We start from the raw sequence: 23,243 nt of genomic DNA, 5'->3' as shown, positions 1-23,243 counted from the left end.
ACTAACACAACATCGTAGAGCAACCATAGGGAAACAAAAATGGACACTTGGAATTGAAAACGCAAAGCTAAGGTGGATCCTGGTCTTCCCTACTCGTGTCTCTCTGCTGGTTTCTAATTTTGTTCAGGTCAAAATCCAAAGGCTTCTTGAGGTTGACAGACCGCCCCCCTCCAACCCCAGGATCCCACTCCCTGATTGCCTTGACCTCATTCCCAACTACCTGCCGGCCACCCACCTCCCCAGGCTCGCCAGCGTCTCTGCAACCCTCAACTCAGCCTCTGACTCTCCCCAGGGTGGTCTGACGGGTGGGCAGGGGTTCTGTATTTTGTTCAGGGCTCGGCTCAAACCACCCTGAGCAGAACAACCTTCCCGACCACCTTCGAGAAAAACAGCACCCTTCTCCTCACCCAGGTCAGTTTCCGTCCTTCTCACCATGGGAGAAGGTCCTTCTCGCCATATGACATGCTACATGTCAACTGTTGGCTTATTTTCTGTCTCTTCCTTCCAGAAAATTGACACCTTGAGCTCAAAGGCAACCTTGGTGCCCCCAAGAGTGCCTGCACAGAGTAGGTGCTCCACAAATATTTGTTGAAAGAGAAAGAAAAGAGAGTGAATAATGAATGAATGAATACACGTTATACGAAAACCCACTTTCTAAAGGAAACCGTGCCATGCGTAACTGGAAAAAGAGTGAAAATTTACTAACTGGAAAACCCGTGTGAATTATTATAGAAAAATCATACATCTCAGCAATTATTTCTCCCCATTCACATGAGATTATTGGAAACATATAAAAGGATTTCTGCCATTAATGATATGCCTTTTGAGTTTTAATCACTACTTATAAAATTATAAGGTAAGGAAAATTTCACACCCTGTGAGGTAGATGTGTTCTACATTCAAAGGCCCAAGGCTGTTTCTTTCCACCTAAGACTGCTAAACTGGTCGAGACCTAGCAGCCAAGAAATGGAAGCACCCGAGCGGCCACTGATGGATGAATGGATAAGGAAGACGTACATATCCGCCGTGGAACAGTACTCGGCCACGAAAAATGAAATCTTGCCATTACTGACAACATGGGTGCAGGTATTGTGTTAAGTGAGATAAGTCGGACAGAGAAAGACAAATTACGGTGTGCTTCGCTTGTACGTGGAACTTTGAAAACAAAACAAGTGAATGAACATAACAACAGAGTCAGAGAGGTGAACAGGCAGAGGGAAGGGTGGAGCGGGACGAGAGAAGCGGGAGAGGGAGCTTGAGAGGAGCAGTTTCATTACAGAACGGCTGGGAGTGAGACACACAGCGTGGGGAATACCGTCAATAAGAACATCAGAGTTCTGAAACACAGACACAATCAAAGGGCCAGAGCTGTTCGATTTCTACTAAGAGTGCTAACTTGCAGAAGGAAAGATGTGTGGATGTTGGACATCTACCCCTGACCGGTGGTGGGAGGTTTCACGTTTTCACTATTTTCCCAACAATCACCACTGATAATTATTTCATTATTGTTCCACAAAGGTCCTACATAGTCTCTTAAAAAAAAAAAAAATCCTCACTGTTGACTGTGGCCTCTTAGCAGCTGGAGATGGGTAGAGGCGAGTGGACCCCAAGGCTAAAGCCGAAGGCTCCAGACTCCATCCCACTTGGGAAGGCCATTTTTAAGTCAAGCGGAGCACCCAGCTCACGTCTGTGTGCCTGACTGCTTTTTTTTGACAGAATTTCTATAATAACTCTGTTGTAGTAATACATTTGTTATTTATTTTTTCTTTTTCTTTCAACAGATCTTCATCAAGCTCCACTGTGCACAAGTACTTTTCGAAGCATAGAATAATGAGTATTTTTCTTAGACTGATCTTCTCATGTTAAATAGATGTCCACTTTGCTCCTTAAATCTGGGTCATTTTTACCCTTTTTCTTAAAGAAGTTCCTCCTTCCCCCAATTGCATAAATTTCAATTTCTTGAAAATGAGAAAAAAAAAGAAAGAGAGCGAGCGAGTCTGCTGCAGGCATAGAGGACTCTGGCAGTAACTCAGCTGGCCCGATCCTGACCCCTGGGGCCTGCCGCTCCTGAGGGCCGGTCACTGAATTAGGGGCCGAGGGCGGCAGAGCAGTGAAATGCTGGACCTCACTGACACTCTCTGCAAGCCTGGTGCGATTTAATCGGGTCCTCAGGGCAACGTCCGAGCAGAGAGCCCAGCTCCTCACTGGGCACTGGACTAGAGTGCAGGTTTTCCTGGACGTGGGAGGTGTGAGTTCAGCGAGGGGACGGGTCTGTGGCAGGAAATGAGCCCGGCGTTTTTTGTGGGAGAAAGCAGAGGGGAGACAGAAGCTAAGGAGAAGAACTTCTCTCAGGGAAGGGAAGTGAAGATTTTCAAGAGGGGAGAGAAGCTTCTTACTAGGGGGGACTAGAGGGCAGGCGGCTTCTTTAAGAAGTCTGGGGAGCTAGAGAAACCCCTGAGAACAGTGAGTGGCTGAGAGAACTTCCAAATTCAGAGCTGGAAAGTGAAAAAGTGAAAGCCGCTCAGTTGTGTCTGACTCTTTGTGACCACATGGACTATACAATCCATGGAATTCTCCAGGCCAGAACACTGGAGTGGGGAGCCTTTCCCTTCTCCAGGGGATCTTCCCAACCTAGGGATGGAACCCAGGTCTCCCGCATTGCAGGTGGATTCTTTACCAGCTGAGCCACAGGGGAAGTCCAGATTTGGAAGACAGTGGCTAAAGGTAGGCTGGCCAGTTCATCCCGGGTGATGCGGAGATGCCCCTGAGAGGGTGGCTGCCTCAGGGGCTCCCTGGGAATTGCCCAGTGGAGAGCCCTGACCCAACCTTGTTCCTCCTCCGCACCCGGAGATTCCTCTTGGGATGGAGTTCAGACACTAAATTGTATACAGTTCAGACTGCATGCAAAGAGTTAAGCCAAATGGTTTTTCAGACAGATGTATCTGAAAGAAGTGATTCCTCAAATGTTCCCATCCTAGGAGGGCGGTAAGACATAGTGAATGGCAGGGATGTGTGGAACCCACGGATGATGCAAGAAGGGACTGTCCGAGTACGCTGGGGGGACTAGGGATGTATATTCCGGAAGGCTCTCCTTCTCCTGGGCGGAGTTAAGGTTTTGCTGGGCCTTTTTTTGCGTATGTGTTAAAGCCTTTGACACTTAAAATGCCAACACGAGGGGGAGAGACATCCGGTGTGCGTCCTAACAGGTTGCCCCTTCTCAGCCTGCTGGGCGGGCCTCGACTCAGAAAGTGGGAGCTCGGAGCGGCCCGCCTGCTCCGGACCAGCCGGGACGCAGCCGCGGGGAAGGCCACGCGGAGACGGACAGGAGAGGCGGGGCTGCGGCGGGCGCGGGAGCCCCTCAGGGTGGGCACAGGGCGGGGGACCACGGGGTACCGAAGCAGGGACAGAGTGTGGCGAGGAGGAGGGCAAGGGAAGGCGGAATATGGAGCGCAGGGCGAGACCCTCGAGGGCCCGGCCCCAGCTCGGCCCGTCCGGGTAACAGTGAGACGGTAAGGACGCTGCGTTATCAGCCCGGCACCAGATGTGGACGGCTGACCAGCTTCAAGGAGGGCTTAGGAACGGAAAAGCAGTGAGAAATGAGTCTCGGGTAGCGGCAGGATGAACAGAAGTCGGGGGTTAGCTAAGTTACGGATCCCTGTGAGCCCAGGGGCGGGGGGAAAGTCAGGACCATCGATGAGCACAAGTCTGGGGCCACGAACGTGGACTCGGGGGTGACAGCCACCTGTTGTCGTTACTGTTTAGTCGCTAAGTCGTGTCTGACTCTTTGCAACCCCATGGACTGTAGCCCGCCAGGCTCCTCTATCCGAGGGATTTCCCAGGCAAGAATCGGGTTTCCATTTCCTTCTCCTGGGGATCTTCCCAACCCCGGATCGAACCTGCATCCCTTGCGTCTTGCAGATTCTTTATCGCTGGGCCAACCTGGGAAGCCCTCGGGGGTTGTTAAAGCGAGTGGTGATGATTTGGACAAGAGCATTTACTAGGAATGCAAACGGAATGTCTAGGGGGAGACTGAAAAATCCCTCGGGAGGGAGAATTTCTTCCAGGAAAAGCGACATTCCTACAAGGAAGGAGGCAAAATACAGAGCACACGGGGCAGCGGGTACAAACGGACGGCTGGAGACTCGGGTTGGGCGGGGGGAGGCGGAGCCCACCGGCGGGTGCGGGGCAGCTGGCGGGGGCGGGGGCGGATGGTACCGAATGCGAAGAAAGGCCAGGGGGACGAGCAGGGGCTGAGCCAGGGAGGCTTTCTTTAAGAAGACCGCTCAACACATGGCTTCTCTCTTAGGTACCTGAACTTGAGGTAGTTCTAGGGTGTGTGTTGCAAACAGATGAGGCTACAATCCAGGTTGCAGTAACGCAGGAGCGCAGCAAACTATAGCTGTTTGATTTAATACTGAGAGTGCTCTGTAAGGCATAAAAAATGTGAGAATACATTTGAGACTCATTGCTCATGCTGGCTATGCTTCATTTTGCAACTCTATAGGAAAATCCCTCTGCAGAAAGGCTACTGCTAGCAGGAATGCGTTTGTCTTTATCCTATCTGGCGCTAAGGAAAAGCACGCAGGCTGAGAGGGAGCCAGGTGTGGACCCGCTGCTTTTCAGGCTCTCGGTTCTGAAATTCAGAAGTCGCAGCTTGATGGACACACATAGATGGCATGTCACTCCAGGTAAGCAGGACTGCTCAGACCCCAAATCAGCCTCTGGCTTGTATTAAACCAAACCTGTTCACTACTTTAGGGGGCTTCCCTCGTGGCTCAGATGGCAGAGAGCCCACCTGCAATGCAGAAGACCCAGGTTTGATTCCTGGATCCAGAAGATTCCCCAGAGAAGGGAATGGCAACCCACTCCAGTATTCTTGCCTGGAGAATCCCATGGATGGAGGAACCTGGCAGACTATAGCTCTTGGGGGTCACAAAGGGGTGGACATGACTGAGAGGCTAACTTGATTCAATACTTCGTGTTTCAAGGAACAATGCCTGAAGTCTTACATTTTTGCACACAAGTAAAAGGCACAAATAGGGACCCAGAAATCACTCCACAGTCCCCCCTGCCCTCTTCCATAACAGGCTTCTAGGATGTGAATTAGACTTTTTTCTTGCCCATGATAGTATAATCCAGACATCTGGCATCTTGTCTCAGAGAAAGTCAAATGCCAAGTGTTGGGATTCACCCAGACGCAGTGGCTGATCCTAAACTCCAACAGGAAGAGAGATTTCCCACATGGGGCTACGTAAGGAGACGCCACGTTTGAGCAGAGGGCACGTTTTCAAAGAGATGCGATCAGGACGACAGACCTGCAGGGCTGTGTTTTCAACGGCACGCCTCTACATGACCCTCAGCCCCAGGAGTTAGACTTCACCACGGCTTTGCTAACAGTCACAGGGATGAGTCAGAGACAGTGTCCGTATCTGCCGTGATGGGGAAGGGGGACCACGTGAGGTCCATGCGATGGGTCGTGCGGCAGGCACATTCCACGCACAGTCATATCTCTCCAGGAGCTGATCCCTCAAGAAGCAGCAAAACATGCCACTGGGATGGGCGAGGATGAGGATGGGCGAGGATGAGGATGGGCGAGGATGAGGATGGGCGGCTTGAGCAAACGTAACTGCCAGAGCTGCTTCTTACCCTGAGAGGCTAGAGCCAGCCCTGGCACCTCCTTATGAAACCACCACCCTTGAGTAGATGGAAACTGCTCTTGGCCTCGGTGCTAAGCATTCTTCTGCAGCAGAAACTGCCTCCAAGGCTCACGCTCGGGGTTAAGTTGGGTGGAAAGAAAGGGCTTACTTGGCCACCCCGCCTGCCCCTGCCAGCTCCCGCCACCCACTCCCCTGCCAAGCCTTGGGGAGATGGTTTGTGCTAAAAACACCAACTGAAGTGGGAAGCAGAGTGATATCTTCAACAACATATGTGCTGAGCAGGGCAAGAATGTGCCCGTAGTAAAGCTCAGAAATGACTGTCGGTGTAAATAAGGTTTGCAGAGCCCGGAAAGGCACAGAAATTTCTGTGGCACCAGTTTTCTTTCCAGGTTGACCAGCTGGCTCTTTTTAGGTCCATCTCCCCTGTCTGTGCCATAGCTAGAAGAGGCCTGGGCACCATCCCTTTCCTTGGAGCTCATCTTCCCTGTAAGTAGCTGAACGTTGCTGTCGTTTAGTCGCTCAGTTGTGTCCAACTCTTTTTGACCCCAGGGACTGTAGCCCACCAGGCTCCCTTGTCCATGGGATTTCCCAGGCAAGAATACGGAAGTGGGTAGCCATTCTCTTCTCCAGGGACTCTTTCCCATTCAGGGATTGAACCCGAGTCTCCTGCACTGGCAGGCAGGTTCTTTACCACTGAGCCACCCGGGAAGGCCGTAAGTAGCTGAATATGCAACATCTAGACAAGCTGGCCTGGCCTGGAGACCCATTCCTGAAGCGTCTAACCTCAGAGGTCACAGGGGCATTTGCATACCTGGTGTTTCTGCACTTCCTCAATGCCAGGTGGTGATGCAGGCCCGGGAGGTCGAGAACACCACACCCGTGCAGCTGCCCTGGGAGGACAGTGCGTGTCCCCCGCTATGTGTTTGCTCGCTCCAGGAGCAAAGGCAGAGGGCGGTTATTCCTGTTCTCCTGGGAGCGCTCAGTATTTGTGACACGTGCCTGGTGTCACAGGGATGGGAGGCTGATAACACTACCATCTGGAAAAGAAGAGGCGACTGCCCCCAGGACAGCTCCCACATCCTTTCCCAGGAGAACCACCGATGCCCAGGATCAGCAGACCCCTTCCGATCAAGAACTGCTTATTTATTTGTTTTCATTTCCACAAGAACTGTATGGACTCTACTTTGTCTCCTGGTATTTAGCCACCTTTATATATGGCTCACAATAGAGCCTCACTTGGATTTCTAATAGATAAATTACTTTAAGAATAACTACTTGGTTCTTCACCTAGCTTCCCTGGTGGCTTAGATGGTAAAGAATCTGCCTGCAAGGCAGGAGACCCAAGTTCAATCCTTGGGTTGGGAAGAGCCCCTGGAGAAGGGAATGGCAACCCACTCCAGTATCTTTGCCTGGAGAATCCCATGGACAGAGGAGCCTGGTGGGCTACAGCCCAGGGGGTTGAAAAGAGTTGGACAGGACTGAGCCGCTAACACTGTTCACATTCTTTACTTCAGTCCTGGAGAAAATTATAATCTACGTTTGTTCCACGTCAGGGACGCTAGCTTGTGCATCCGTTGTAACATGGTTTCTAGCATCTTCTGGCCAGCCCCCTCCCCACCACGTGAACCTCGGCACAACTGGACATATGGCTGAATCACTTACACGTCGTGCGAGACGGTCAGACTCTCATTTTTGGCGTTCATCTCACTGGTGTGGTTGCAGCTGAGTCAGAGAGCCAATGAAATCAATGCAAGTGAAAATCCAAACAGCGGTGGTGTATGTTGAATCTTTTCAAAATCCTCCTTCAGAACTAATTATGAAATGTATCCACCCAAGGTATTTAAAGGGTCTTCCCTATTGACACAGTCAGTAAAGACTCTGCCTGCAATACAGAAGACCTGGGTTTGATCCCTGGGTTTGGAAGATCCTCTGGAGAAGGAAATGGCAACCCACTCCAGTATTCTTGCCTGAAGAATCCCATGGACAGAGGAGCCTGGCGGGCTATAGTCCACAGGGTCACAGATCGTCAGACACGGCTGAGTGACTAACACACACATACAAGGTATTTAAGGGCCCCAAGGGCACAGATCAGGGCCAGTGGGAACAGGCAGAAGCCACATACCTTGTGCCTCTGCCTGAGTCTGCATTTCATGGAGGCAGGCCTGGGGTGGGAAGTCCCAGGAGTTGGGGGGTGTGCACTTGGGAGCCCTGGGGGGCTCAGGATGGCAGCAGTCCCCCTGCTACAGACGTGTGCCCGCAGTTTCACAGCCTGGAGGTGCCATGCACGTGTGTGGATCAGCCCCGCTGCCCACACCAGTGGCTGCCGCCCAGCAGCTCTGAGGCCTTACATAACAGATTAAAAATATCTACACAGACTTAAAAGTCTTGTCACAAGTCTCCTCAAGCCACGTGGCCAGTCTCTCTGATGGTCCTGTGGCTGCGTCCCTTATGGAGGGGGGCTGGCCAGCCTCCCTGACTCTGCATGCCTCCCAAGCCTCCATGCCTGGGACTGAAGGTCCCCGGAGCTGTCACTCAGGAAGGATGAGTCACTGGGACTCTGCAGGGGCAGGCTGAGCCGGTCGCCTGTGGCCCTCATTTCCTCTGGAACAATCAGGAGAAAGCCCCTCGGAGCCGATCGGGAGGTGGGGCTCCCTCCTTGTATGCCCACCACCCGGCATCTCTCATCTGTCATTTTTAAGCTATATGTTTACACAGAAATGAACGCAGAAAAACCCTTTTCGCACCCCCTGGTGCAGCTCCTCCAAAGCATTACCATCACGCCCTTGGATAAACCTTCCTCCTTAGGGTTGTAAGATGCCCTGGTCTCAGCCTGAGGTAGGGTACCCCCTCTTTCTCTAGCTGCTTTGGCCTCATCCACCCCCCTTTCCTCCAAACGAATCCTACCTTCATTTGGATCAGTTTCAAAGGACATATGTATGGGTTGAAAAAAATCAATTTAGTGCGTCATGATAAGCATTGAACAGCCAAAGAGAGTAGAATGAATCGAAGAAAAATGCCGCATTTCTCAAGCATTAGGGGTAAGCCGTTTGAGAAACCCAAACAGTGTCTTCACCGACAACGTTTCTCGCTGTCCAGGGACCTTGTGAGCTGCTTGTGGGCCGATTCCGTATTTCATTTTTAAACCCATAGAGCTTAGGACAATACCCTGTACAAAACACACCCTCAATGTATATTTTGAATGAATGAATGAAGTCTGTCCCTTTTACTTATGATTTGTCCCAACCCTCTTTGAAAACTTGAGGCAAGTAGCAAACAAACAGCAACACAAAACGCGGCTGCTCATCAAATGGTTTTGCTTGAAGTTAACCTCTGATGTTTTTAATCCTGAAAAGAACTATGTGTCTTGGGGGCGACGTCACAGATTGGTTGTATTATCTGGAAAATGGAACCTTTTCCCTAAAGTCATTACAAAGGGTCCCTATGATGCATTCCACCCCTGCAGCAATGGAAACGCTTTCTGGTTAGCAGCTGGACCACATCAGTGGGCTGTCTAATGAGCATCAGATTAAAGAGACATTTGTATAATCCCCCATCCCCATACAGAAGCCCAGTGCCTTTGCCCTGCGTGGCTGTCCCAGCTGCAGAAATTAGACGAGACTTCCAGCCTGAGTAAGGGAATAGAGGAGTTTCCCCTCGTAGCTGTGACTACATCAGTGAAATGAATGCCAGCAACTGGAGTCTGACTGTCTCATTTGACACGTAAATGATTCAGTCGCATCTCTGGTTGTGCTAAGACTCACATGGTGGGGGAGGGGCAGCCAGAAGGCACTGGAAAGCACGTTACCACAGGAGCACAAGCTGGTGTCTGAGAGGGAGCAAAGGATTACCTTGTTCTTAAGGACCGAAGTAGTTCTTCTGAGCACAATTTTCTATTAAAATTCCAAGAGAGATTCCATCACGGCTATGTATAAAGGTGGTCAAATACCAAGGACAGCAAGATCTAACCAGTCCATCCTAAAGGAAATCAACTCTGAATAGTCACAGGAAGGACTGATGCTGAAGCTGAAATCCCAATACTTTGGCCACGTGATGTGAACAGCTGACTATTGGAAAAGCCCCTGATGCTGGGAAAGACTGAAGGCAGGAGGAGAATGGGGATGCCAGAGGATGAGATGGCTGGATGGCATCACTGACTCAACGGACGTGAGTTTGAGTAAACTCTGGGAGACAGTGAAGGACAGGGAAGCCTGGCGTGCTGCCGTTCATAGGGTTGCAAAAGAGTTGGACACGACTTAGTGAGTAAACAACAGATATCAAAAGACAAAAATAAACTCAATACAATCCTCATGAAAATTAAAAACAAAAGCAAAAACCTCTTTAGCTCTACAGAATCTATCGCTGGGCACTGGTTATTTACTTGAAAACAGATATGTGAACTGTGAAAATATTGCTGGGCTGGTCGTTCAGTTGCTCAGTCCTGTCCGACTCTTTAGCGACCACATGGACTGCAGCCCGCCAGGCTCCTCTGTCCAGGGAATTCTCCAGGTAAGAATGCCGGTGAGCACGTCATTTCCTCCTCCAGGGGATCTCCCTGGCCTAAGGGATTGGAATCAGGTCTCCTGCATCAGCAGGCGGGTTCTTTACTGATGAGCCGCCTGGGAAGTTGGCGTGCTTCAGCCTTTTGTGCTCGGTGTGGGCCCCATTCTGCTCCTAAACCAGGCTGACCCCGTCCAGGTGAGCTCACCTGGGAACTGGAACTAACTCCAGCAAACAGACGTGACTTCAGCGAGTAATTTAAGGGCTTTGAGCTTTGGTTTGCCCTTCAGTAGCATGGACACACCTGCACAGGGGCGGTGTCCACCCGTCGTTCTGTTCAAGTCTTCTGTCTCCTGCTTACTCTTTCCTGGATCTTTCCATTTCAAAAGAGAACAATAAAACCAAGATGGAAAGCATGCCGATTTGCTTGGGAATCACGCTGCTGCACCCACAGTGTACACGCCAGTCCCTCCATTCTTTAAAGTGGCCATTTTTGGGGAAGAGTGTGTTTGACTTCGAGCCAGAGCCGGGGGGCGTGAAGAAACTCTTTTGCAGGCTTTGCAGGGCTTTGGGCGATGAACACACTTGCGGGGGTCGCACCCTCAGTGTTCCGCTGTAAACGTGTGTCCCCTCCGATCTGGCTCACGTCTGCCGCAGTTTAGTTCAGCCGCTCAGTCGTGTCCAGCTCCTTGTGACCCCATGGACTGCAGCACACCACGCCTCCCCATCCATCACCAACTCCAGAGTTTACTGAAACCCATGTCCATTGAGTCGGTGATGCCATCCAACCATCTTATCCTCTCTCGTCCTCTTCTCTTCCCGCCTTCAATCTTTCCCAGCATCAGGGTCTTTTCCAGTGAGTCAGCTCTTCACACCAGGTGGCCAAAGGATTGGAGTTTCAGCCTCAGCATCAGTCCTTCCAGTGAATATTCAGGACTGATCTCCTTTAGGATGGACTGGTTGGATCTCCTTGCAGTCCAAGGGACGCTCAAGAGTCTTCTCCAACACCACAGTTCAAAAGTAGCAGTTCTTCAGCACTCAGCTTTCTTTATAGTCCAACTCTCACAGCCGTGGTTTGGTTCCTGCATGTTTTAAGACTGAGTCATATGAGTGGGGAGGAGAGTGAGTGAGATTGTCACCAGTCGGTTTATTACAATTAGCATGTGTCAGCGGCACGTAAAATTGCAATTGCCCAGTAACTGCCAGCGTACAGTGTCTAAGGATGAGCATTACAGACTTCAAGAAGAGATCGGAAAAAGGGAGATGTGAAAACCAGGGCAGCAAAAGGCCTGGGAAGCTTCACACACAGTGGGTGTGAGGTGACTGCTGACTCATAGGATGCAGGGCTGGCTAAAATGACACTGAATGTAGCGAGCTCTCAGGTGGTGTGGAATTTTCTAGGTTAATCTGAGAATTAATCACAAAAATGATTCAGGTAGGCATAAAGGCCCTAAACACTCTTAGGTAGTTAAGAAACGGGGTTCTCTCTTCCAGTACACTTAAGGGGAGAGAGAACACAGCAGTGATCCAGGTCGTCTTCAGGAAAATGTCCACGCACCCTGTAGCTTCTAAGCATTTCTTCACAAAAGGAAGAACATCCCGGGATATTGCATTCTGTGGCAATAATGAGATGCGGATAGCCAGGAAGGTCTTTATTAACTAGCTATGGGAGAGTCACTGAGTGGCTTAGCGGATAAAGCACCGGGTTTCTCCTAGGAGCCCCCAGTGGGGGTTTAATTTGAAATCTAGTCTAGAGACCACCCCCTCCCACACACAGGGGCTGCTTGCTTTCATGGGTTGATGGTATGAAAAACGTGGACTGCTTATGAAAGATAATCCACTTCTGAAAAGACTGACTTTTTTCCCCCAGAATTCCAGGTTCAAAAGATCTCCTCCCCCTGGATGGCGCACCGGCGAACAGTCCGACCGGGATGAGTCCTCTGCGTCCTCCGGCTGTCTCAGAAGTGATGAACTGCTTATGCGCGCGCCCTATCTCCGGCCTGACGGCATGCTGGCGGCTGCAGAGTCACAGCCAAGCCGTGAAGGAAATTTCCCAGGAGAATTTCACACTATTCGCAGGGTAACTTTGTGATCAGGTTGATCTAAATATTTAATTGTCACAACTCCCTGCTTGGTTTGACGCCTGGGTTTCAGAGAAGAATGAAGCAGCCATGTCCAGAGGAAGTACCAATTTCAGGAGGCCTTTAAGATTCTATCGACAAATATTTACTGAGGGCTCTGAGTGTGGGGCTGACGCTAGTTTTTTGTTGTTGTTGTTTGTTGATTTTTTTTTCAGCCGCGCTTCTAATTTTGCCGTTACAGTATCTATATCTCTATATAGATGTGTCTGAATATCTGTATCTGTAGCTATATCTGTTTCTATAGCCACATAATCTAGGAAATAAATAGTTGCTGTAGAGACAGATGAAGTAGGCTTTTTTGGGCTGTGAAGTGGGCTTTTTTGGGCTGTGTGTCTTTCTCCTGGGCTTCCCGGGAATCCTGCCAGTGCAGGATACACAAGAGACAGGGGTTCAGTTCCTCATTCGGGAAGATCACCTAGAGGCGGGCATGGCAACCCACTCCAGTATTCTTGCTTGGAGAATTCCAGGGACAGAAGAGTCTGGTGGGCTTCAGTCCGTGGGGTTGCAAAGAGTCGGACACGACTGAGCATGCATGCACGCCTTTCTCCTGCCCTGGGCCGTGCTGTCTGTTGCGAATCACCGTTGACCATCCGAGCAGCCCTCAGCGTGGCCCCTGGGAGAGGAGGAGAGGTCCCTGCAGCTTTACCGTGCGGCCAGTCCTGAGCAGGAATCCGAGATGCCGCACTCCCAGGACCGACACTTAGGCCCTGCAGAGTCGAGCACTTCCTCAAGGCAAGATGCTGGGTGAGTGTCTTGCAAGTGAAAGCAACTGCTGTGAGTGACTGCTCACCTGTAATTCAGAGCTGTTCCCAAGCAGAACCTTCCAGAGGCAGAGACAGAGCAGACAGAAAGCCAGGAAACAGTCCTTCCAAACCAGAGGGATTGTTCTGGCTTCACCTGGGTGCTGTGGGTCCCTGACATTGCGGAGGGCAGCTTGTGGGACGAGAGGGTGGAAAGGGCCTCTATCGAGATGCTCACACTGAAGGAACACTGTCATCGCTTGTCGTGTCTGACTCTTTGCGACCCTATGGACTGCAGCCCAACAGGCTCCTCTGTCCATAGGATTCTCCAGGCAAGAATCCTGGAGTGGGTAGCCATTCCCTTCTCCAGGGGAACCTTCCTGACCCAGGGGTGGAACCTGGGTCTCTTGCACGGGCAGGCAGATTCTTCCCCACTGAGCCACCAGGGAAGCCTTTCAAGGCTTGTGGCCACATGCTAACAGGACCAGGTACCCTGAACTCGTGTTCGGAGACAGGGCTCCCCACACACGGCCTCCTCTGGCCGCCCCACCTGCTCCCCTCCTTCTGCACCCACCTGGAGAACTCCCAGCCCCCCACCTCCTGCCCCCATCATTACCCATCATGCGTCCTGCTCACGGGTCAGCCCTGGTGGGAGGCTCTCTGAGACACAACCGCAGCAACAAGCTCCTGCTCTGGGGCCACCAGCTGTGCCCCCGCCCCATGCCCTGCTCATGAACGCTCCATGATGAAGTCTGGTCAACCTCTCCCCAAAGAAGGCCCGAGCACACCGCTGGAGTTCACAGGCCACTCAAGGCTCAGTCACAGACCCATGGGGGCATCTATGACCCCCAGGTAGAGCCTCACTTTGAAATGGGGCGGACCCATCTGCCGCCCGCCCTGTCTGGAGACAGCAGGGCACCCAGAGCTCTCTCTCCTCTCTGGATTCCCAGGGGCAAGCCCTGGGCTTGCATCAAGCGAATGCCTGGTGGATGACTACAAGGGAGTTAGCTCTGCAAGTTAATGCAAGTCCTGGGTACAGGGCCCTGGTTGCACAATTTCCCTGAGTGAAAGAGTTCTTGGGCATTGAGAGAGAGGAGGTGCTGTAAACAGGGAGAAAAATGTCACAGCGTTCACAACAAATATTAGGCACTTTAAAAAAATGTCCAGTTAACACGGAAGGCAAAGAGCTCTGTGCTCTTAACGTAGGTATGTCCGGCTATGGATCAGTGTATTCCATTTGAAAGCTCATTTGCAAGAAGAGACAGACTAAGGATTATTTCAACTGGGCATCCGGGGAATGAGAAGCACTGCAGCGTCCGGTTGCAAGGCCCAAACACAGAGACGCCTGTACTGCGGCGGGGCCAGGAGCTGCTCAGAACATCCTTTGCTCATACAGGGACCCACGCGTGTGTCAAAGCTCGGGTTCACTGACCCGGCCAAGGCAGCCACATTCTACAGCTCATCCTCTCCATCTATCCACCCAGCGACGAGCAAAGGACTTGCTTCGCTGGGGATGCTAGGCTTGCCTTCCCCAAGGACTTCTTCGTTTGGAAAAACGGGGGAAACTTGGGGCTGATTTAAAATGGTTCCATAAGGCAGAGGGATGCTTTCCTTTCAGGGGAGGGCGGCCAGAGTGCCCTGGACTACACATCAGTAAAGTATGTGCTTGCTCCGTCCGCGCCCTTTCTAACATTCATGAAGCCTCAGGCCACCACCCCCCACAAATAAATCACCACGCAGAGAAAGCAAAGCAGCTGGAGAGTGAGAGAGATTAACAGCTCAGCACAGCATACAAGCCAGAAGAGCCTGCATGTAGGCAAGACGCCTCGGGGATGCCGAGCCCTGCCTCCCATCATGGGATGCAGAGACCTGCACAGGAGGACGGATGTCTTAGCTGCCATCTCATCAGAAGGTGTCAGAAACGAAACAGAAGACAAGTGTCGAAACCTCTGCCGCAAACACCAGGGGCAGAGAACGGCAGTTTACCAACGCTGCCCTTGAGCACAGGTCACAGGTTTCCGCCTGTAATTTTGTGATATTTCAGTGATTTTAAAGCATCTTCTTGTTAGCAAACAATGCATAATTGCGCTTAATTTGGCAGAGAAGCTTCAAAATCTCACTCAGTACCGATTGAGGAGGCAACGGGGGCTTCCCTGGTGGCTCAGTGGTAAAGAATCCGCCTGGAGATGGAGGAGACCGATCTCTGGTGCGGGAAGATCCCCACACGCTCCTTGGGTAACTAAGTCCGCGACGCAACTGCAGAGCCTCTGCTCCAGAGTCCGGAAGCTGCAGTGGCCGAGCCCACACACCGCGACTACTGAAGCCCGTGTTCCATAACAGGAGAAACCACCACCGCTAGAGTGTGGTCCCCGCTGGCCCCAACGAGAGAAAGCGCGCACAGCCACGGAGACCCAGCCCAGCCCCCAACAAATCGAAACGATTGCTTTGAAAAGATGCAGTTGTAATACATACTTGAGAGACTGATCTTTCACGCTTAGCTCTGTTTGGACATGACATTTAGAAATTCACACCTTGAGGCTGTCGCTGTAGAAAAGTTATCCGCACAGCTGTCTACGTGGTGGGGGGGTGGGGGCTGTGCTCACAGACCCTGTGGAAGTTCTCGAAGGCCAGTGATTTCTGGTGGAAAGCTGACTCCTGAGAATTATTTCAGCTGCATCATGAAAAAATGATGCTCCAGCATCTTAGGGGCAGCTTCTGTCTTGAGCAGCAAGATGATGTTAGTTAATCAAGTCTCTGATGTTCAAACGGATTGACAGGTCTGTACTTATTAACGTGACTTAAGAATAAAGCTTGTATTTTTTTCTAAAGGACCTCCCTAACGAAATTGATACAAATATCTATCAGTAAATTGCTTTGACATTGGGACCTATTTCCACATAACTGAGTGATGGTGGAGTAAGCTGGGGATGAGCTAAGACAGGTCACAGAGATAGCTCATTAACCTGCTGTACTTTTGTATGTGTTTGACATTTTCCATGAAGCCAACTTTGAAAATAATTGTTTAAAAAATAAATGGTCTTATGGATTCAAGCATTACACTGTAAAAATTTCATTTACATAATGAAAGTGAAAGTATGACTCAGTTGTGCCCAACTCTTTGTGACCCCATGGACTGTGGCCTGCCAGGCTGCTGTCTGTCTGTGGGACTCTTCAGGCAAGAACACTGGAGTGGGTTGCCATTCCCTTCTCCAAGGGATCTTCCCGACCCAGGGATCAAACCTGGGTCACAGGAGGTTTCTTTTACCATCTGAGCCACCAGAGAAGTCAGAACTCAAAATATCCTTACTTGGAGTATTTATGCAATGAAATAAAATATTTGAAATTAAGAGTAATTTCCATTTGGCTGCAGTGGTTCTGATTTGTAAAAATGCCCCAGGGCCAGATTTATCAAATATATTTATATGTCAAACTGCTTTTTTAAAGGTAGGTTTTCATCAAATGTATTTAATAAACACCTAATACATGCAAAGAAATCTTGCCTCTATATCTCTTTTGCCAATATAATTTTTAACTACCTATTTATATTATGTAAACTAAAGATGCACAGTATCAGAAAGTCACAAAATAATCTTTTTTTTTTTTTTACATATTCTGCAAATCAGACGCCTCCACTTTCTTCCACAGGTTCCTGAGGCGTACTGCATTTTTGTTAATGCCTGATCATCCTGCTCTTTTTCAATGGACACAGAAAACACGGTCATTTCATTTCACATTCTAGATAAACAACCAGCCACAGATGGAACCGTTTGGAGCAATGGCGCACCCTCGTGGCGCCAAGAAGCAAATGGTATCCCCTCTGCATTTGAACTGGGTCTCAGAATTTTTGAAACTGAGCAACTATAAATAATTAGCACAATAATATTAACCATAACACGGTATCAGAAGAAAAACACCTTGTGAATGAACAGGATAGACAGAAAGGCACGGACAATTAAACACGTAGCTGTCCTTCATTCTAAGGCCCAGTGGCCCCCAGAACACACTCTGCAGTTGTATGTATCCATGAGCTGTGAAGTACATGTTTGGAATTTTATGAAGCAGTTTTCTCATCCAAACTCTAGGACTCTTACTGGTTGCACCTTGTGTGAGTAAATAGGGCTTTTTAAAGCCTTATCCTCTATTTTGTTTTATTCCCTGGAGTTCTGGGCCTCGCTGTGTAGGTAACTGAGATAGTCACCTCTAGAGCCAGAATCACTGCATTTAAGTCAGGCTGTATCTCTCAGAGTGGGGAGCAAGTTTAATCTCTATGCCTTAGTTTTCCCATCTGTAGAATGGGGACACCACAGCAGACACTGTTCAGTCTTGTGAGAACTAAACAGATTATTAAAACCATGCCTGGAGCATAGTAGCCATGGCTACTACTGCAGCTAAGACCCCTCCTCCCAAGTTGTCGTCACGGCTGCCAGCTGGACGGTCACATTTTGTCCACACCTGCATTCTGGACTCTTAAGAGCTTCTGCGACTTTGTGTTCCTCCAGCTGAATGTCCAGGAGTCTACAGGAACACGATAGTTATGAAATCCCACATCTAGGTCCACGGAGCAGCAAGAGAGTGTAATGAAACACCACAGGACCTTGTTTCCTATCCACAGCTCGCCATTCCTTACACGTTAATCAGTGCCAAAACTAGTTTGGAGCAAATCCTCTGAAAGCCTTTTCTCAAGTCCAAAGGAAGGAACTGTCAACACTGGACTATCTCAAGAGAGACATCATTTTATCAACAAAGGTCCGTCCAGTCAAAGCTATGGTTTTCCCAGTAGTCATGTACTGATGTGAGAGTTGGACTATAAAGAAAGCTGAGCGCTGAAGAACAGATGCTTTTGAACTGTGGTGCTGGAGAAGATTCTTGAGAGTTCCTTGGACATCAAGGAGATCCAGCCAGTCCATCCTAAAGGAAATCAGTCCTGAATATTCCTCGGAAGGACTGATGCTGAAGCTGAAACTCCAATCCTTTGGCCACCTGATGTGAAGAGCTGACTCATTGGAAAAGACCCTGATACTTGAAAAGATTGAAGGCAGGAGGAGAAAGGGATGACAGAGGATGAGATGCTTGGATGGCATCACCAACTCAATGGATCTGAGTTTGAGTAAACTGGGAGTTGGTGATGGACAGGGAGGCCTGGCATGCTGCAGTCCATGGGGTTAAAAAGAGTCAGACATGACTGAGCGACTGAACTGGACTGAGGTGGCTCAGACGGTAAAGAATCTACCTACATGTGAGAGGCCTGAGTTTGATACCTGGTTCAGGAAGATTCCTTAGAGAAGGGAATGGCAGCCCTCTCCAGTATTCTTGCCTAGAGAATCCCATGGACAGAAGAGCCTGTCGGGCTACAGTTTATGGGGTCACAAAGAGTCGGATACGACTGAGCGACTAACACACGTAATCTCTTCAAGGTCGCTCTTCAGAGAATTGAGGGGGAAGTTCTGGAACGCTCCGCAAATCTGTGGTACAATTTCCCCACATCACAACTGTCCAAGAAATGAGCTGCAATTAATTCAGGTGCCTAGAGGCAGAATTACCTGCCCACTGTGTTCTTTGGTAAGAAAGCTCTTACGGATGAAGAGAAGAGTATTTTTAGATATAAGGAGGGTAAAGAAAAATATTTGTAATCTTTAAAGACGTCCCAGGACTTCAGTAAATCATGAATAACAGCCATGCGATTCATTCAGAAGAAAATGGATTCCTGGCTCCTGGATCACAGTGTGCAAACCTTAATAATCATATAAGCAGCTCTGGTGATTAGCTCCAGTGTGATGACGTTTTTTTCCCTTCCCAGTCTTCTCTTAAGCCCCTCCTGCATGCTAAAATAACTTGGATGATGCCATGAGGACATGCCCTGTGCTCTGGTCCAGGTGTTTCCCGAGTCACGAACCATCAGGATTCACAGGGTTCTCAGCCGCACAGCTGGACTCCAGGCACCTGGTGCGTGGGGACAAGCCTCTCTACTGCAGTTGTCTTTTACTGTGGCCGCTGTGCTGGGGCAGAAGCTGCCGATGCGGGCATTTGAAAGAAAGTCTTGAGTGGCTCCAGACACCTTTTCTAAGTGAAGAGCGTTTTGTAAAAGACCACAGGAGGAAAATAGATGCTTTCTAATTTTAGAGTTGCACTAACAATGGTGTCCTTGAGGTTTTGATGCATGTTAGCAGGCACTGGTTAATGTCACCACGGGGAAATATAATTAGCATATGCGGGCACTCTGGCTGGAGACGTCTCTGCAGTCCTCCCTGCAAGTCCTAGACATCAGTTCAGTTCAGTTCAGTCGCTCAGTCCTATCCGACTCTTTGCGACCCCATGAATCGCAGCACACCAGGCCTCCCTGTCCATCACCAACTCCCGGAGTTCACTCAGACTCACGTCCATTGAGTCAGTGATGCCATCCAGCCATCTCATCCTCTGTCGTCCCCTTCTCCTCCTGCCCCTAATCTCTCCCAGCATCAGAGTCTTTTCCAATGAGTCAACTCTTCGCATGAAGTGGCCAAAGTATTGGAGTTTCAGCTTTAGCATAAGTCCTTCCAAAGAACACCCAGGACTGATCTCCTTTAGAATGGACTGGTTGGATCTCCTTGCAGTCCAAGGGACTCTCAAGAGTAGACTTAGGGATTTCCAAAGGATTGCCACCTGTCTAGAAAATCATTAACTTCACTTTTCTGAATACATCCAAGAAGAATTCACCCAACTCTCATTGATAGTAAAAGGAGGCTTATGAGGTTTTCATAAACTTCTAGTTCCAAAAGCAAAGCAAACATTAACGTGTTGGTGTAATGCTTTTCTCTTAGAATCTGTTTTGTTCCTTGGAATGAAACCTATGACTTGTGACATTCATAGTAGGCCATCCCCTACTTACAAGGACAATTTCATTTATTAATGACATAATTAAGAAGAAATGGCTAGCTAAACAGACGATTAGCTTATTAGTCTGAAGAGTAAACAACGAGTAGGTTATTCACCCATTTGCTAAGTGTTCTTAGCCTTGACGTACTTTTCACTTATTGAGAACGTTTCCTAGGTTTTCTAGGGGTTTTTTTGTACCTCATCAGATGATGAAAGCCAACACAGTTATGTATTTTCTTTAGGAGAAAGAGCAGGTAAGCTGCTACTTCCAGTCCTACTATCTGGCATTAAGGAAGGTGCTTAACCTCCTTGCCCTGAAGTTTCCCATCTCTCTCAAGTAAGAATTCTCGTAGTTGTCATCTGCATAATGGCATAATGACTGAGGGACCTGTTAACAGTTTTAAGAGAAGATGCTTTATATTCCTGCAGTTCACTTCCCAAATACAGAACGCTGGAAAATATTTTGGTTTCGTATAAAGGCCTTCAGATGCTTTTTGGAAGACAACTATGTTCTTTGTGGTTATTAAGTGAATCTGAGCCCAAAGGCAACCTCATCTGAACGAGGCAAGCTACTTACAAGAGATCAACAAAACAAATTCTTAATGAGGTGTTTTGTTTTGTTTTGTTTTGAAAGCTACATTCTACTTTTATAGGGACACAAAATAAATACTTTTTGATACAGGCAACGGCCTCTGGCTGCCACAGTCTAGCCCTGAGCTCACTGGGACTGGCTTGTCAACAGCTGAGCAGTTGAGATGCTCAGCCAGAAGATGCAGATAGAACAAAACGGAGTGAAAATGGTCCTTGGGACCAGAAGGCAAATCATTCACCAGCAATAACAGTCGAAGAGGCTGGCCAGCTCCTCCGGGGAGGCTGCCTAGAGGCCTGAAGTTCCTGGGTACGGCTGTAGGAGGCAGGGGAGGCGCCCCGGCAGTGGCTTTCCTGGGCCGGGCTGTGTACTGAGTGGTACTGAGCGTCAGGGAGTAACTGAGAAGTAATCACTCCAGAGGCAGGGAATGGAAGTGAGATGGCCAGCAAGGCGAGGGTGTTCGGGTAACCCGGGCAAAGGACAAAGATGTCCCAAAGGGACATCTCAATATAACAGCACGCGGCAACTGCCATTTCCAAGTTATACCCGGATATTGTTAGCAACCGGAAGTCAGTGGCTCAAGCTGAGTTTTGCTCTGATGCCCGTCGTTTCACCAGGCTGTCTGAAGCCTGGGTTTAGTGCAATGTGCTTTTATACCATGAACTTGTGTCTGCAAAATGGAAAGATGCATTCTTAACTACTTGACCATACCGGTTGCATATAAGATGATCTTAAAGCCGCTACCTGCTATGAAGGACCCCGCAGGGACCCCGCGCGTTCCTTAACACCGCATCCCTCTGCGCAGCCCCCCACCCCCACATCGGGACCTGTCTCAGCGCGCTCAGTGCGCCAGACTCACCCTGGGGTTCGCGGATCCTGCTGCCCACCGCCGACCTCCGGAGCACGCTCCTGCCGGAGTTGAACAGGCTGGCCAGCTCGTCCAGGGGGCTGCCCAGAGCTCTGGAGTTCGGGGGGCTGTAGGGGGCCGGGGAGGGGGCGCCGGTGGTGGTGGCCTTCCTGGGCTCCCCTCTGGCCGTCTTCCCCGGAGAATACGGGGTTTTGGGGAGGGGGCTGCAGGGCGCGCCCGCGGGGGCTGAGGTGGACTTCGGGGGGACCCTGGGGGGCTCCGCGGGGGCCGCGAAGAGGAAGTGCGCGGGGGGCCGCGGGGTGGCGGGGGGCGCGGGCGGGGGCGTCGCGGGCGGGGAGCCTCCGTGCAGCCCCGCGAGCGCGGGGACGCCCGGGGACGCGGGCCGGTCGCCGTCCCCCTTGGGGGTTTTGGGGTGCTGGGGGGACAGGGGGCTGGAGCCCTCGGGCTGCACGGGGTACTTGAGGTTGGTCTCCAGCACCGGCAGCTTCTTCACCTCCAGGGGCGTCAGGGGCGACTCGTCGGACGCGGGGGAGCAGGTGGCCGGGGTCGGGGGGAACACGAGCAGCGGGGGCCGGTGCGCCAGCAGGTTGGGGAAGGGCGCGGGGATGCCGCTCGAGTCCCCGCCGGCGCCGCCTTCCTCGGGGAGCGCGGGGGCGGACACCGAGCCGGCGCCCGCCCCTCGGCCGCCCGTGTCCCCGAGGGGCGCCCAGTACGTCATCTCCTCGTACACCGCCTCGGCCGGCTCGGGGCTGCCGGCGCGGCCCAGCATCTCGATGTAGACGGGCTCGGGCTCGGGCTCCGGGGGCGCGGGGGGCGCGGGGACCCCCGGGAGGCGCTGCGGGCCGCCCGCTCTGCGCCGCCCGCCCCCCGGCCCCGCCGCCCCCGGCCGGGCGCCCGAGATCTCCTCCGAGGAGCCGCTGAGCTTGGTGTGGGGGCTTCGCTTGGGCTTCCGAGGGGGGACCTTCTTCATGGTGCTGTAGTCGTCGCTGTGCGGCCGGGGCCGGGTGAGAGCTGGGCCAAGGACAGAGGGGGGGGGGGCCGGAACGTCAGGGCGACCCAGGCCCCAACCCGCGCCGGCCTGCCCCCTCCAGGGGCCCCGTCCCCCCACCCCCCAGGGCCCAGGTCTCCCCACACTCCCCGCAACTGCCCAGGAGAAAACCAGTTTTGGTCTTGAGGCTGGAGGACACCCACCACCCGTCAAGGAGGAGGTAAACTGGCCATAAGGAGGCCTAGGATGCCAGGGATGAAGGGCCTGGGATGCGGCGGGGAGGGCACCTCGCATCTCCCCTGGAGCCTGTTCAGGTGAACCTGGGTTCTAAGGGCCTGACTCTGAGGACTGAGGAGGACTGGCCCGACAGATCCTCAGGACTTCTAGGAGACTGGGGAGAAGGCGCAAATCAGAGACTTGGTGCCCCCTGGGTGTTTCCTATAGGAAATCCCCGGAAGCTGGGTTGTTGAAATAATCTAGGGCTTTCCCTGGTGAGTCAGTGGTAAAGAATTCACGTGCAGTGCAGGAGACACAGGAGAGCTGGGTTCAATCCCTGGGCTGGGGAGAACCCCTGGAGAAGGAAATGGCAACACACTCCAGTATTCTTGCCTGGGAAATCCCATGGACAGAGGAGCCTGGTGGGCTACAGTCCATGAGGTCGCAAGAAGTTGGATATGACTGAAGCAACTGAGCAAGCATCCAGGCAAAATGAACACAATCCGCCAATGAAAACAACTGCATGCACGGAGAGATCATCTTTCTAAAAAGAACTTTGTGAAAATGATGCCAAGAGTGAGTTTTACAATTAACTAACATACTTAAATGCTAACAATAGGGAAATCAAGAGTGTTATATTTCACTAAGAACTTAAGCGGGAACTGAAGTTGGAAAGAAGGACTGTATTTAGAAAA

General features: G+C 51.0%; 1 protein-coding gene across 1 annotated transcript in view; it reads right to left on the bottom strand.

The window, feature by feature from the left end:
* The window catches only part of MYO16 (myosin XVI), a 397,000-nt gene that overhangs the window by 36,573 nt on the left and 337,184 nt on the right, over window positions 1-23,243 (bottom strand). The window contains exon 31 of the mRNA XM_068984571.1: window positions 21,336-22,355. Coding sequence (XP_068840672.1) covers window positions 21,336-22,355 — 1,020 coding nt within the window. The remainder of the gene's footprint in view (window positions 1-21,335; window positions 22,356-23,243) is intronic.

The sequence above is a fragment of the Capricornis sumatraensis genome, chromosome 12, assembly GCF_032405125.1.
Source record: "Capricornis sumatraensis isolate serow.1 chromosome 12, serow.2, whole genome shotgun sequence".
NCBI classification, from domain to species: domain Eukaryota; kingdom Metazoa; phylum Chordata; class Mammalia; order Artiodactyla; family Bovidae; genus Capricornis; species Capricornis sumatraensis.
Note: the sequence above shows the minus strand (reverse complement) of the source record. Positions and strands in the feature narration are given on the sequence as shown.